Source organism: Pelodiscus sinensis, chromosome 4, assembly GCF_052426305.1.
Source record: "Pelodiscus sinensis isolate ZL-2025 chromosome 4, ASM5242630v1, whole genome shotgun sequence".
NCBI classification, from domain to species: Eukaryota; Metazoa; Chordata; order Testudines; family Trionychidae; genus Pelodiscus; species Pelodiscus sinensis.
This window is the reverse complement of record NC_143055.1, coordinates 114,539,142-114,555,923: the sequence shown is the minus strand read 5'-3', so window position 1 is coordinate 114,555,923 and position 16,782 is coordinate 114,539,142. Positions and strand designations below refer to the sequence as shown.

The 16,782-nt window shown below is 43.0% G+C and overlaps 1 protein-coding gene across 3 annotated transcripts in view; it reads right to left on the bottom strand.

Moving 5' to 3' along the window:
• Positions 1-16,782, bottom strand: part of STPG2 (sperm tail PG-rich repeat containing 2) — a 470,822-nt gene that overhangs the window by 418,109 nt on the left and 35,931 nt on the right. For all 3 annotated transcript variants that reach the window (XM_089778069.1, XM_089778068.1, XM_075929635.2), the window contains one exon: positions 3,056-3,171. In XM_089778069.1, the coding sequence (XP_089634195.1) occupies positions 3,056-3,171 (116 nt within the window). The remainder of the gene's footprint in view (positions 1-3,055; positions 3,172-16,782) is intronic.

The following is a 16,782-nucleotide window of genomic DNA, read 5'->3' as shown; positions in this document are numbered from 1 at the left end:
AGTGGCCCAGGGAACTAGAGGCAATAAAGGCAAGTAAAAGAGGGCAGGACAAGGCTTCCAACAGAGAGTCCCTAGGTCAGGACCCAGAGTAGTGGGTGGGCCTGGGTCCCCACCCTTCCCTCTTGCACTGAACCTTACCACCAATGCATGACTGTGGCTTGCCCCTGACATATGGAGCTAGACTTTGGGACCGCAGTTGGCCACAGTGACAGTAGAAACACAGGACTGTGATAAACCCCTAGAAGGGAAACAAGAGACCACTGGAGTCGGCACTAGCGAAGAGGATACTGTGGTCAGGGAGCAATGAGGATCTGGAGTTGGAGTGTGGAGCTAGGACGGGAGAGACACCAGCCAGAAGGAGGTGCCCTGCTGCCGAAATAACTAATTCCCCAGAGAAACGAGCAGGAGGCCCATTAAATGTTAGATTTACCTAACATTTTACTGGTTAACTAACTAAGCTGGATCCCAGGAGGAGGACTGCTTCAACCCAGCTGAAGCTGCCCCCAGCCTGCGGGGTTCCCGGCCCCAACCTCCAGCCACATGGGGCTGTCTGCTGGCTCCCAGCCCCAGTCCCAGCTACACCCAGTAAGGGTGATGCTTAATGGGTAACCAGTTAACCCATTCATATCCATAATGTAGACATAGCTACATCAGCAGAAGAATTCATCCAGGGTACGTCTAGACTACATGGCTCCGTCGACAGAGCCATGTAGATTTGTTTACTGGGCATAGGGAAATGAAGCGGCAATTTAAATAATCGCCGCTTCATTTACATTTAAATGGCTTCTGCACTGTGCCAATCAGCTGACATCAACAGCATTTGTCAACCTCCCCGGTATGCCGTCAACGGAGCCATGTAGTGTAGACATACCCTCAGTGACCTAGTTACAGCCCCTCAAAGAAGATTAACTATACTGATGTAAAGTCCCTTCCATTAATATAAGAAGTATCTACACTACAGTGGTAGAGATGTAACACCCTAGCTGTGGCATTGTATTATAGACATATCTGCAGTCCCATTTTCAGTACTTCAGGCAATTGGGGCCAGATTTATAAATGAATTTAGATATTTAAAAATGCATATAGGCACCAATGGAATTTACAAAAGTGCTTATGCAGGTTAGGCACCTAAATAACATTGAAGGTCATTTTTAAATTAAGGGCTAATATACAAACCCTTTTGCTTCACATGCCAGTGATAAAGGACTTAAGCAGTTGTTCATCCACAATACAGTAAAGGATGAGGAGCAAATTTGTATTTTAAATGTCATAATACGTTTAAAGAACAAGATTCCTTATATAGCAGACAAGGCAGCTAGCGACAGCCTAATAAATGAAGCAAGGCTGACACTATCTTTACTCTTCTGTGAACATGGCTACAGACTAACCAGGCATGAGTATCACTATATTTCTCATCCATTGTACTACGGAGTGCAGACTTCCTATTTTTTAGAATAGAAATTTTAGTCATAGTACTCAAGACCTTCTGAAAGAAGTTTATACTTTTGCAATCATTGAGTACACTGCTTGTCACTAAAACAAACCTTTTTAACGTTATTTTCATTGTTCCTAGACAGTAGCAACATAGGTCATTCTTACCAGGAAGTTTCCACTTATTTAATTGGGATTGTCTAGGTCAGTGGTCACCGACCAGTATATCAGGATCTACTGGCAGATCTTGGAGCCTCTGACAGGTGATTCTGACTGGTTTGGCCAAGAGGCGATCAAGCACAGCACTTCAGCTGCCCCTTTCTCCACTGCTGCACATCTCCTGCCCTTTGCATTGGAGCTGTCCCACCCTCCCCAGGAAGCCTCCTGCTTGCTGTGCAGAGCAGGGTAGAGAAGGGGCGCTGATGTCAGGGTACCCCCTCCCACCCTGTATCTTATCTTCACAGAACGGACTAGTGGGGGCACAGGGCTTGGGATGGAGGGAGTTTGCTGGCTGCTTTTGAGAGTGGTACAGGGCCAGGGCAGAGGTGAGCCTGCCTTAGTCCCACTGTACCACCACACAGGAACCACCTGAAGTAAGCAGTGTCCAGCTGGATCCAGCTCCAAACCCCTGCTCCAGTTATGAACCTCCTCCTGTACACCAAGCCTGAGCCTCCTGGACCCAAACTCCCTTACAGAACCTGTACCCTGAACCCCCCTCCTGCACCCCAGCTCCTTGCCCCAGGCACCGCTCTGCTCTCACACTCCAAATCCCTTAGCCCAAGAGCAGAGCCTGCACCCCAACCCTCTGCCCCTGCCTGGTGAAATGAAGGGAGGATGGGAGAGGGAGAGAAGATGGAATGAGCAAGGGTGGGTCTCAGAGAAGTGGCATGAAGGAGGCAGGGCAAGAGTATTTGGGTCTGAGGTAAATCCCGGATTGCATTTACAGCCACTCCCTGAGTTATGACCACCTCCACTTACGACCATCCGCACTTACGACCAAAGTGGTTGTAAATGCAGATCCAAGTTACGAACGGCGATCCACGCTTATAAACAGCGCGGTCGCCATGTAGCTCTATGGGATCCAAATTACAAACACTTCGAGTTACGGACCAAGTGTAAATTCAAAAAGTGATCTAGTGCTTAAAAAGATTGGAGACCCCTAGTCTAGGTACATGGATTGTTTGGCGACCTTAACTATTTCCATACTGTGCCCCTCAAGTCTCAGTAATTACTGGCTTGGGATGCAAAACCAATCCCTATGTAGAATTCAAGTGAAATTAAATAATTATATAATTGGAATTAGGGATGTTAAACAGTTAACTGGTTAAATATACCAGTAAACACAATATACGAAATCTGTGAACCCAACCTTGCCAGTCAACTTTAGCAGAGATCAGCTGCACCACGCTTGAGCAGCCCTGGCCATGGAGGAGCTTGTGGGCTGAGGGGCAGGACCCTATAGCCACAACCATAGCAGGGCCAGGCAGAAGGACCTCAATTAAAACCATTAACCGGTTAAGTGCTATCATTTAACCATTTTAACATCCTTATTGAAATCAATTTGAATTCTCTTTCTTTTTGGAATTAACAGACATAAAATAAAAAGTGACACATTTTTACTTACTGAGTTATGTCATACTCCCCAGGTCCAGGCCCTTCCTGAGCCTTAAATTCACCACGTTTTCCTGTTAAATTACCAAAATGTACTCCTTTATACTTCATGGCAGAATAGGCACTATTCTGGAAAACAATGATAAAGACATTTTACAGTTTATGTGCCAAATTTTTTAGCTCTGGTCTCTAAGATATATATAGATAGATCTGTTTAACATGTGTGATTCAAATGTTATTACACTGCATCTTAGTTTGTGTATAGAAAAGCCAGAAAAAAAAATCCAGAAACACTTGTTTCTGTTTCTGCCAACTTACCAAAACCAAAGGTTTCCTAGAAGCATTTCCATTACAACAAAACTTCTGACGGACCCAAGGGATGTCTCCTGCTCGCTTGCCCACCTGGCTCCTTAGCACCCTGCTAAGCCAGAAGCCTCAGATCTTGGGAGTGCCAGCTCCCCGTCAGTTCACCAGGTGGACAACTAAGGACACAGATTGGGTGCCCAGTTGACTGCCATGGAGATCCAGACTCTCAAAGTGAAAACTGAATTTGACATAAATCTTGTCAATTTCATTCCTTAGTAACGGTTGTGAAACTGACTACAGGAGGATAATTCATTTTGGAAATACTATGCTTTGGTAGAATACTATGAAATTTCAGTTCCATAATCAATACTTGAGATTTTGACTTTTCATCCCAAATTGGAACAAAAATATTTCTGAAGAAAAGGAAATTATTCACCCTGTGCAGTAACAACTGTTCTTCAAGGCATGTGTCCCTATGGGTGCTCTACTTTTGGTGTCAGATCATCCCTGGAGATGCAGTTCAGAGCATAAGTGGAAGGCGCCTCACACCACTTGCAGTTGGAAGCCTCGCACGTGCAGCCTGAACACATACCCTCCAGTTCCTCATCTACGCCAGAGTAACTAAGACTCCAAGTAGATGGGAGAAATGGAGGGTCATGGAGCACCCATAGGGAGACACACCTCAAAGGACAGTCGCTACTGCACAAGGTGAGTAACTTGTCTTCCTTGGGTGATGTCCCCGTAGGTGCTCCTCTGTTGGTGACTAAAAAGCAGTATTCGACATGGATAGTGAAACTTGGAGTTACTGCTTAGCAACAGAGGATAGTACCGCTGTAGCCACTACTGTATCAGCTGCTAGCTGAGGCATGATAGTGTAATGTTTGGTGAAGGTATGGTGAGATTACCAGTGGCTGCCTGGTATATGTCATTATGGGGCACAATATTTAGGAATGCTGTAAATGTTGCTGTGGTATGAGTGGGATGTGTTCTGAGGTTGAGCTGTCCACGGCTTTTTGCAAAGAGAGTGACGTTGCAATATACAGGATAATATCAGTTTGGAAATATATTGTGGTGAAATTGGTGTGCCCTTGGAGTGGTTTGCACCAGACACAAAGAGGCATGGGGACTTCCAGAATGCCTCTGGCCTATCTATATAAAATGGGAGAGCCTGTTCAATGTCCAAAGTGTGAAGCATAGCATCTCTGGGGCTTTGGGAGAAACGTAGATAGGACAATGGGCTCATTGATATGAACGGTATTGACTTTGAGTAGAAATGATGGATGCGGTCTTAAAGTCACTTTGTCCTTGGCAAATAGTGTATAAGGAGGTCCCGCCATCAAGGCCCCTATCTCACTAACCCTCCTTGCTGAAATAATGGCCACTAAAAATAGCACCTTCATTGTAAGTTGCGGGGGGGGAGCCTCATAAGGCAACCTAAAACTAGGATTAGATCTCATGTGGGCACTGGGGCCCTGTGAGGAAGGTCCTGGAGATTCTGGAGGCCTTTGAGGAATCTTCTGGTGACAGGAAGTGAAAAAACAGATGTTACATCAATCTTTACATTGGTGCAGATCGGAATCTACCAGTAGATCTTGGAGCCTCTGACGGGTAATCCTGACTGCTTTGGCCAGGAAGCTACCACCCATTGTCTTACTGCTCCTGCCCTCTGCCTTGGAGCTGACCTGTTGGGAGTCTCCTGCTTGCTGTGGAGGGTGTCGGAGGGAGAAGAGGGGGGATGCTGATGTCAAGGTGTCTCTCCTCCACACTTGTCCCCCCCCCCCTCCACTCCTGTACCCTATCTTCACACAGAGAGAAGGGAATGGATGGAGCCTGGCAATGCAAATCTCTGTCATTCTCACAAACACACGCTCTCACCTTCCAACACAACATATGCATGGAAGGAGTTGTTTGTACTTCTTTTATTGCTTGCAAAGTGTGTTAGTTTTGGGTTTTGATTGGTCTGTGCCTTTCATAATTTTCATTTCTCTCTTATGCTTACATTCCATTCTTTGAGTAGTGAGTTCTAGAATGCTGAACCGGTCATGGCTGGAGTAATTATCCCTATGGTAATTGCTGCTCCTGGAAGTGACTTGCACATCCCTGCAGCTCCTGAGAAAGGCAGGGTAGGGGGTCTCCACATGCTGTCCTTGACTGCAGACACCACTCCTGCAGCTCCCATTGATCAATAACGGGGAACCATGGCCAGTAGATACAATGGGCTCAGTGCCTGTAGATGAAGGACAGCACATGGTGCCATGGAGCCATTGCTGTTAATGACAGCTGCTTTCAGGAGTGGTGCAGGGACATGGCAAGAGTAAGTATGCCTTTACTCCACTGCTCCACCACCCAGAAGACATCTCAGTTAAATGGTGCCCAACCAGATGCTGCACCCTGAACCCCTGACCCAGCCTTGAACCTCCTCCTACACCCAACCTCCTGCCCCAGATGTGAGTCTCCCTGCACCCAACTCCTACCCAGAGCTTGTACCTTAGACCCCAATCCCCCACCCTGGGCTAAGCCCAGAGCCCCTCCCACACTGCAAACTCCTTGGCCCAAGACCAAAGCCTGCACCCCAACCCCGCTGCCCCAGTCTGGTGAAAGTGAATGAGGATGGGGGAGGAAGAGGGATGGAATGAGCAGGGTGAGGTCTTGGAGAAGGGATGAAGGAGGGGCTGGGCCTCTAAGAAGGGGCAGGAAGGAATTGGGGCATGGGTATTTGGGTTTGAGGTAGATCTTATATTGCACTTAAATTGAAAAAGAGATCTTGTGGTTAAAAAGGTTGGAGAGCACTGCATACATGGAAGGCCGTAATCACTGCCAGGTGTACTTTGATGGAGAAGATGGATAGGCCCTTGCTCTTCCAGTGGTATATGTAGTCAAGGACAGAATGAAGCAGAGCCTTGTGGAGTTCAATGTGCATCTGCTGGCACCAGGATGTAAACTGTTTCCATTTTTTAGGGTAAGTGGTTCTGGTGGATAGTCTCTTGCTATCAAGGAGAACGGTTCTTACTTGTTCAAAACAGCAGGATTTGGCACCAAGGAACCAGACAGGAGCCATGCGTGGAGGTGGAGAGTATGAGGTTGAGGGTGAAGTAATTTATCCCTGTTCTGAGAGAGGAGATTGTGTCGACATAGAAGTGGGTAAGGTGGTTCAACAGTCATGTGTTGAAGACATGGGAACCATATCTGTCTGGACCAGGATGGAGCTATTAAGATGACTCGACCCCTGTCTGCTTGGATCTTGAGCAGGATCCTGGGGATGAGTGGTATGGGGATTAAGGTGTAGTGCAATGGTTTGTTCCAGGGGTTTAGGAATGCATCACTCATAGATCCTCGCCCAGTCCCGCTCGAGAGCAAAAGTGAAGACACTTAGTATCATTTGTGGTTGCGAAGAGATCTATTACTGGGTAGCCCCACCTGTGGAAGATGGATTCTTATCACTGTTGGATGCAGCTCCCACTCGTGGTCTGTGGAAAAGTTGCGGTTCAGACTATTTGCCATGATGGTGTCATCTTTTAAGGTGACCCCGTGATGGATGCACAAATTCCAGAGATGGATGACCTCCGCACAAAGGGATCAAGAATGAGCTCTATCTTGCATGTCTATATAAAACATGGTGGTTGTATTGTCCATGAATACACGAACGGTGCAATTGGTATTGGAGGGAGCAATGTGCCTGCACATATTCCTGACAGCTCTGAGCTCGAGAAGGTTGATGTGTAACAAAACCTCATGTAGTAATCATTTGCCCTGTACTGTATGGTGGTGTAGATGTGCACCCCCATCCTATCAGTGAGATGTCTATCATAATCTGTATCGATGGCTCAGGCTAAAGGAAGGGATCCCCTGCAAGGAGACTATTAGGGGATGTCCACCATTTGAGAGAGTTCAATACATGTCTGGGGACAGAGACTGGATTCTAAAGTGAATGGCAGGATGGCGTATAAACCAAGGCTCGCCAGTGCTACAGGGCACGGAAATGAAAGCATGCATACTGGAACACGTATGTGGTAGCAGCCATGTGGCCCATCAATCAAAGGCAGGTATGCACGGTAGCAGAAGGGTTCGTAGATAGAATAGTTATTAGATGCCACAGTACACTGAATCACTGATGAGGCCAATTTAGAATTAAGGTGAGCTCCAATGAATTCGATGTCCTGAATGAGATTGGGAATTAATTTCTGTTCATTTATAAGCATTCTTACATGACTAAATAGATATTTGGTCTTTGAGACCATACTGGACGTTTCTGTTCATAAGCGGCCTTTTATGAGGCTATTGTCAAGGTATGGAAAAATCACAACTCCCTGTTGGCGAAGGTATGCTACCATCACTGCAAGGACCTCTGAGAAGACATGAAGGGCAGAGGATAGACCGAAGGGGAGGACCCTGTACTGAAAATCATCCTCTCCCACGTTTAAGATGAGGAAACATCTGTGAGATGGATGTACTGTGATGCAGAAGTAAGAGTCCTGTAGGTTGAGGGCTGCAAATGAATCCCCTCTGTCCAGTGCAGGTATAATTGAAGCCAGTGTGACCATTTTGAAGTGTTGCTTCCATAGAAACTTGTTTAGTTTGGGGGGATCTAAAATTGATCTCCAGCCCCCTGTGTCCTTTTCAGTCAGAAAATAAGTTGAATAAAACCCTCTTCCCTGGAATAGATTGGGGACCTTCTCTATTGCTCCTAGTTCGAGGAGCCGGTTGATTTCCTGCCTGAGAGGGATCTCATGAGAGGGATTCCTGAGGAAAAATGGGGAAGATGGAAGAAAAGGGGGCAGCAAGGTGAAGGAGATAGTGTACCCTGTACAGATGATTTCTAGCACCCACTGGTCCGATGTTATGGAGTCCTAATGTGGAAGAAGGGACGTAGCCTGTATACGAACAGGTGTTTCTGGCCTGTTAGCACTGAATGGTAGGGGAGGTTGGGCAGACCTTCACCAAAACTTCAAATTTGCTGTTTGGAAGTCTGGGTGCCAGAGGAGTGTGATTGAGGTAGGTGCTTCCTCTGAGGCAGCTGTCTGGATCGACTGTAATCGTAAGATTTGTGTTGAGGAGGATTGTAATGGGAGTACTTTTATTTCTGTTGTATGGGGTGTAGCGTTTTTGCTAGTATGGTAGCATGTACATGCCTAGGGTGCGGAGAGTGGTTCGAGAGTCCTTAATACTCTGTAGGATCTCATCTGTATTGGCAGCAAACAGCTTTTGATTGTCGAAAGGGAGATCCTCCACCTTGGTTTGAAGCTCCCTAGGCACCCCTGCTGCATGCAAGCAGGAGGCTCTCCTCTTCACGACAGCTATGGCCGTCGCTCTCGCCACTGTGTCAGCCATGCCTATTGCTGACAGTAACGCAGTACAGACGATGATATGCCCCTCATGGATGACTGCCCTGAGAATGGGCCTTTTGGAATCAGGGATAAGTGCAGCCAATTTAGAATAGCTAATCATGATTTTGACAACTAAGAGTGCAGAGTAGTTACCTATTCTGAGTTATAGTGTGGCCAAAGAGTATATTTTTCTGCCAAAGAGGTTTAATTTTTTGTGTTCTTTGTCACTGTTTACAGATTTAAACTGGGGGGCTTTTGAATGTTGATTTGCTGCATCCACCACCAGCGAATTTGGTTGGGAATGAGAAAAAAGAAAGTTTAAGTCTTTAGAAGGGACAAAGTACTTCCAGACCACTTTTTTGCATGTTGGCTAGATGGAGGTGGGCATCTGCCAGATGTCATCGGATACCTCCATGATGGCTTTATTGATTTGTAGTGCAATCCATCCATGAGAGGGACAGATGTTCTTTAGGAGATGCTGCTGCTTCTCCTTTACCTCTTGAAGCTGAACTTCCTAGCTAGTGGCCACTCTTTTAAAAAGTTCTTGAAATTGTTTCAAGTCATCAGTGGTGTGCATGTCCTCTGGAATTACAGCTTCATCAGGAGATGAAGACTAATTGTCCCTAGGGGAACCCTGTGGGCCTTGCGTGTCAGTGTACTCATCTGGAATTTTATCCTCTTCTTCAGACTTGGCAATAGTCAGGAGGGTGTAAGATGGGGAGGATGATAGGAGCCTCTTTGGTAAAGCAGATGGGGATATGGAGCAGCATCTGTAAAATCCCTACTACTCCCATGAAGCCTACTGGGTAGGAGGGTACTGCCACTCAGGGTACCACTATGGGTGGTACAATCTTTCATGAGAGTGATGATATTGGTGAGATGTAGAAGGAGAGGAGTGTTGTGAGAAGAAAATATTCCTCTGATCATATTCAGCAAGTCTGGAGCATTCATGTAACAACAGAGATCTAACATAGGCTGGAGATATGCAAGGTGAAAACGCCATCGGAGAAGGTTCCCTCAACAGGGGGAGGGAAGGGAACTGCCTGTCATTGATTTCAGGTGTTGGTAAGGCTAGCTTGGTGTGGTCAGACTATGCTGACTGTGGTGTCTGTGCTGCCGCCTCTGAGGAAGGAGGCATCTGTATTGCTGTCGGCATGCTGGGATACTGTGCTGAAGACTTGAGGGGCTGTTTAGCAGCCGGTTCCATGTTCTCTCTCAGCACCGAGTGTTGAGGTGCTTGTGGTGATGCCGGGGTGTGCTGGTATGATTTCTCCAGTGCCAACGATGAGCATGTCAGCCCCAAGTTGGTGCAGGGTGCTGCTGCAATGGTGCCTGCCCCAGGATCTCAGCACCGAGTAGCCAGACATGCTAGGTGCATCTCCCCTGCTCAGTCTGGGGATGGGTTAAGTATCATACAGAGCTGAAGCTCCCGGTCTTTCCTGGCCCTTGCCATGAGGCTGCAGCAGTGGTCACATTTTTGGGGTACATGTGATTCCCCCAAGCAGCATGTACAGGAATTATGCCCATCAGAACCGGACATGGGGTCATTGCACTGAAGACACTTTTTAAACCCTGGCATGGTAGTCTGTGGTGGCCGCTCACTGATTGCTGAGAAAGCTGCCTTTAAAGATCTCCTTTTTGTTTGTGTTTGTCCCTGGTAATTCTTTTTTTTAAAAAAGAGGGGACATGAGGAGATGGAGGGTGAAGAACAAGCATGGCAGGGCGTGAGGAAAAGAATGGAGCTGCCGCCACTGAGGTGGTCCCTCGGGACTGAGACTAAAAAAGTTTGGTTTTTTTTTAAATATAGAATGATGAACTGGCAAGGAATAACTAACTAGTAACACTAAAATGCTAAAGAGACAGGAAAAAAACTTAAATTGTGTGTGAGAAGGATAGATGCCTGAGGCGAGAGAGGAGTCTGTCTGCAACCAAGGATGATAAGTGAGGGACTGAAGGAGGAGCGTGGGCTGCGTGTACGAGGCGTCAAACTGCCAATGGCGCAAGGTGCCTTCCACGCATGCACAGCCCAACTGACAACTGCTAAGAAAAAGCTCTGAACAGCGGTTCGGGGGATGACCCATCAACAGTGGAGCCATCATGGGGATATCGCCAGAAGAGGAATCAAAATTCAGTTTCGCTACCAGCTCTTAATACAAACAGATAAATTTGCAAGTAGAATTTCTAAATTCACATCTCTCCTAAAATGATCATATTTATTTCTGTATTTACTCAAGTGCCCTCATTTTAGCTTTCACATACAAAATAGCTCTCAGTCAGACCATTACACATCAGGAAAATGGTCTATAGCTTTCTCAGAGACATATCCATAATTGATGTGAAAAAGCTGGTGCTCGTTAGCAGTTCACCACCAAAATGCATGGACTAATAAACCCATGTAATACAAGATTCAGAAAGGGCAAATATCCCAAAACTTAGATGCAGCATTCTGCATCAAGTAATGTGCTTTTAGCCCTCTATGCCACTATTCACTATCTGTCCAATTATATCATGTATACACATCACTAACAGTCAAATGTCTGTCCTCTCATATAACATGCAATGGCCTTCAGATAAGGTAGACCAGAAGAAATATGTCACCTAATGAAAGGCATGCCAAATGATTTAAATTTCATCTTTATGTCACATCATTCTGTCCCGCTAGCCATTTATATCATATTCCTGTTTCACATTTATGACTAGGTCACTGTTTATATAAATAATTTATACACTGGTCATGAGTTTTAAATGACTGGAGAAAATACATTCAGTTGTGTAAAACTAACCAACTTTGATTCACAGGGGTTTGTGCAAATCTATTAATTAGTGTGGGTTGTTAACACCTGAGATTTGCATTCAGATTTACTCATATTTGGTTACATCTGAATTTCACTCAATTTCATGTCAAACATGTAGAAGCACAAAACATTAAGGAATAACTGTTAGGAAAAAAGACTGTGATTTACAAAGGAGCCTGAGAAAGTTTGGTATGAAATTCAATTGGAGTTGGACACCCGACTCTCAAGTCCCTTTGAAAATCTCAAACAACGGATATAAACCTTTTTACAACAGTTTCAAAAACCTGAGTGGTGAAAGTAACTTAACATTTCTCACAGGTGCTATCCTATTGCAACTCAGGTTCCTGCCAACTTTTTAAAAAGCACCTTGCTGGCTTTTGCCTCAGCTCAGCCAGCTCTTGCAGGAGCTGCACATCTGGGCACACCCACCAACGTTCACCACTGAGAGACCTAAAACTGGAAGCAGAATGAACATAACTACCATCCAAGAAACATGATGGGTTAGTGACCCTTGGATACTACTGGTATACAAGAGAAATAAATTAGGTTAAAGTGGGAAAGGTGTCTTATTAGGCAGGTATGGTAGCAATTTCTCTAGTCAAGGCTGCCATGAGACCATTTTCAACTGCTTAAAACAGTGCCAACCAAATATTAATCATTTTAGCTGACATATCCCATGCATGGTCTTTTGAGTTTTTAAAAAGTTTTGGAAAATCTGTTCACCATTTTTTAAAAACAAAGTTAGTGAAATACAGGTAGCTTTTCGCATATTGAAAAATATTTATATTTCTCTGAGGCGCTCTAATTTTTCTATACTTTGGAAAAGGGACTTGAGCATCAACAGGACAGCCTTGGAGTCGAAGAGGTACCTTTTTCTGTCCCCAAGAAAATCCACACAGAACTTCTTGGCTTATAAGCCTCTGAAAAATCATTATGTTCACTCATGGAAGAGTGCATTTAGAGGTTTGCTGCTAGAATTTTCAGACACTAAGCATGCCCCACAGAACACCTAACAGGGGGTTTCAAACTTTAGGTCGCAGCTTGTAAGGGTGAGCCATTGGCTGGCTTCAAGATGCTTTGTTTACCTAAGCATTCACAGGCATAGCCGCTTGCAGCTCCCAGTGGCTGTGGTTTACCATTCCTGGCCAATGGAAGCTGCTAAAAGTGGTGCATATTTGCAAGCAGTTTTTCAGTATGACAGGGTACCAAAGTCTGCCCTCATCCAGATAATGTGAGCATGTCAACACAGAGATGTTTATGTAGAAGTTCCTTCCCCTTGCTTTTAGTGCAAAATGGGATAAGCTGACACAAAGGTATTTTGATATATGCTGTTACTCTCATCTTCCTGAAAACATGTTCCACCCCTCCTGTTACTTGCCCAGGAAATAAAACAAAACCTTGCTAAATAAACAAGTACCAGAATACTTGATGGTGGAATGCATGTTTGAAGGTTTAATCTTCCCTATATAGCAATCCACCTAAAAAACATAGTGTATCATGTATTTTCACGTGTTTATACAGAGCCATCAGTATAATCCACAAATGGTTCCACATGTTTTCAAATAGATCTCCCTTCCTTGCATATGAAAAAAAATAATTATCCCAAGAAATGCAATCTGAGTAAAGCTGTTCATTCAGTCTCTGTTGCAGAAGCAGTCTCTTTCCAATATCTTAAAAATTATTCTCTTTGCCACCATGAATTGATTCTGTGTCCAAAATGTTTGTCCAAGTACATATTTAGTACACACAAAGGCTGATTAGCAAAAGTCCTTGTTCAGGAGATGATCTTTTTCCTTATCTCCTTTTCTCCAACATGCACTTGACTTCACAGAGCTGAAAACATAGGAATAAAGTGTCTAACACAGTTTTGACCCTTTTGTCATTGTCTGCAGTTAGTGGGAGTTTTGCCAAAATTTTTCAATCTTGGATCCGTTGTACCCATTTTCAGGTTTGCTCTCTCTACATTAAAATTCAAATAATTACAGTAAAAATTGTACATATTTTGTGAACCATTACAAAATTAAGAAACTAAAATATTTATCTTTGTAGTTCATGTCTACCTCACCTTCAACTCCTATAACTGGCAAAGACACCACTATTACCTGTATAGAAAATGTATATAAATTAGATTCTTGGTGAACACTACATTTAATTTTCACAGTTAACAGGACTTTAGCACCATCAGGTGGTTTCTGGAAGGCATCATGGTCTAATATATAGCCACAACTGTAAATAATGGCACTGTTCAGTCTGGCTAAAGCTGACTTTTTTTATTTAACTGAAAAAAGTTTAGAGCCAACAGCAGGAAAAGTCTGTCCACTTGAATCATTTTGGCTAGGAGTCAGAGGACGCCCAAATCTGATCTCTGACACATTGTTCGTAGCCTGTGGAGATGTTGAGTGAGGAGTGGCCCCACATCAATCAGTCTTACTTTCTTTGACCACTTAATGGGGGAAGTATAAATGTCTTTCAAATTGAATCCTGTCCAAGAGAATGACTGCTGTGAAAATAGCAAGGTTGCAGGGCATGAACAGGGGGAATTAAGATAGAATATTGTACTCAAAGCTACAGCAAGATATCAGAGTTCACTAAGGAGGAAAAAAAACATTTTACTGGGACATCATTTCATTCATGTTTTGCTTTTCTCTCAAGGGAAGAAAGCAAATAACTTCATACATTGCAAAAGTATTTGGCCTACACTTAAATTATATTTAGAAGTGTTCATTAAGTATATGTATGTAATTAATTTTTATATCCTTGAAAAACAACCAATAGTCTGGTAGCACTTTAAAGACTAACGAAACATGGAGATGGTAGCATGAGCTTTAGTGGGCATAGCCCACTTCTTCCGATGACCTTCAGATGTTGTTTTTGAAGTTTATCCTGTATAGACTAACTTGGCTACCCCCTGAAGTTTTTATATCCTGAATGTAATGAAGTATATACAAAATCCTTTTGTTATTTATAAATAAAATAGTGTGTTTGATTTTGAGAGACACTAAAAAGTTGCAGCAAAGATTCCCCTACCGCATACTAAGCCTGCTTTAAAAACATGCTTAACTTTAGTGCCTTCTTGGATTGGGCTTTAGTTTGCTCAATATTGGATATTGAGTATGGGTATGTCTACACTACCCCGCTAGTTCGAACTAGGGGGGGTAATGTAGTCATACGGAGTTGCAAATGAAGCCCGGGATTTGAATTTCCCGGGTTTCATTTGCATAAAGCCGGCCGGCGCCATTTTTAAATGCCGGCTAGTTCGGACCCCGTGCCGCCCGGCTACACGCGGCACGGACTAGCTAGTTCGGATTAGACTCCCTAATCCGAACTAGCTAGTCCATGCCGTGTGTAGCCGGGCGGCACGGGGTCCGAACTAGCCGGCATTTAAAAATGGCGCCGGCCGGCTTTATGCAAATGAAGCCCGGGAAATTCAAATCCCGGGCTTCATTTGCAACTCCATATGACTACATTACCCCCCCTAGTTCGAACTAGGGGGGTAGTGTAGACATACCCTATGTGAGGAACAGATATATTTTAACATATTATATATCATTTGTTCAGCACTCAAAAGCAAGTTAAGCACTTTATAGAATAGATATAATGGTACAGTCAGTTTTCCAAAGATCTTTCTCTACAAATGTAGATGTGATCCTGTGAGAGGATAGCATTAGGAAGGAAAAGGGTTACTATAAACAGATCCTTTCAGTTATGGTATGCACACACCTTGATGGTTCAATTAAAGTTAGTTTTTACAGTTAATTACTCATTTTTTAAGACAACATACAAAAGTCAAATTTTTCAGATATGAATGAGAAGAATGGTGGCTCAATGAAAAAAATAAAACAGAGCCAAAAATCAGATCAAGAAAGAAAGGAAACACAAAAATAAAGAAATTAAAATGCATCAATCAGGAAAATTATATTTTAACTCATTTTTTAAAATATGTAATGTTACCAGCGGTTTGTCTTCTCAGCTCAATGGGGCAGACTAGGTCATTCTTCATGTTTAGACAGACATTATCTAATACACAAAATTTCAGGAACTATAAACTAATGATAAAATCCCCAAAATCAAACCTGCATGAGTTGGCAATTTAATTACATATTTATTGTATGCTGGGATTAAAAATACATGCAACATCACCTTACAAAAGGGTAAGCATGGCAAAACAACAAACTGAGAATACACAAATAGTTTTAATTACAGACACTATAAAGTTCATTATCACAGTGATTTATCCTGTATGTTATTTAATGACTTAAAACTTTCTACTTCGCCACTGTAGCTTACTTCTTAATTATCCAGGCCTTTAGTTTTACTATTATGGCATTAATATCTAACGAAGTATACACAATTATAGAATTATATAAACTGTAAGTGAATTACTCTTGTATTTAAGGTTATTGAACAACCTTCATTCATAAAGAATTAACATTACTAAGCTCATTTTTTTTACTAAGCTTAAAGATTGATCATTTACATGATTTTAATTGTTGAGATTTTTTGTCCTGATGGAGTGTCATATATTATATTTTTTTCATTCAATGCTAAAATCAATATTTAAATGTTTAGAAACATGAAATAATCATGAAGTCTACAAACATTTAACATTAGAAAGAATATTTTGGTAATACAAGAAATTCCGCAATGAAAGCAATTTTAAAGATGATATAACTGCCTATTCTTTTTCAAACTCAAAAACACTTTAAAAAAATCATTGCCTTACATACACAGATTAAAACTCTGAATTACAAATAATATAAATTGACTTCTGCTTAACTCACTACACTGCATTACTCAGGTAAAATATCCCATCAGTAATGGAATTAAAAAGCCCTTTAGAAATACTGTCATAGACTGAAGAATAAATTGATGCACTCTTAATAACCCTAAATCACCACGCTCTTTATGCCAAGAAGTGTTGACAATACCAACTTCAAGGTCATTGTCAACTTGATAAGTCATTAGCAAATAAAATATGACTTAATTGAAGCAAACTCAGCAAGGAGCTGCATTATTTTAAGTGAACATTGCAGTATAACTTGAAGAAGAATTACTAATCGCCACTCCCGTTGACAATGAAATAGATGAAGAAGGTGCTTTGTAACTTTTTTCTATGACTTTCCCGTAATTAAATATGGAAATAGATTCTGTGAAGAATTAAAAGTCCCAGAGTGCATTAATTTCAGGCACTAATGGACTGCCTTCCAGTGTTGCAGCATGCAGGTAGTTCCCAGCATGTTTCCAATGATAGCTAATATATCAGTGTCAGACTCCAGCCACATTCTTAGCTTGAATACCCAACTTTGAAAAGCATA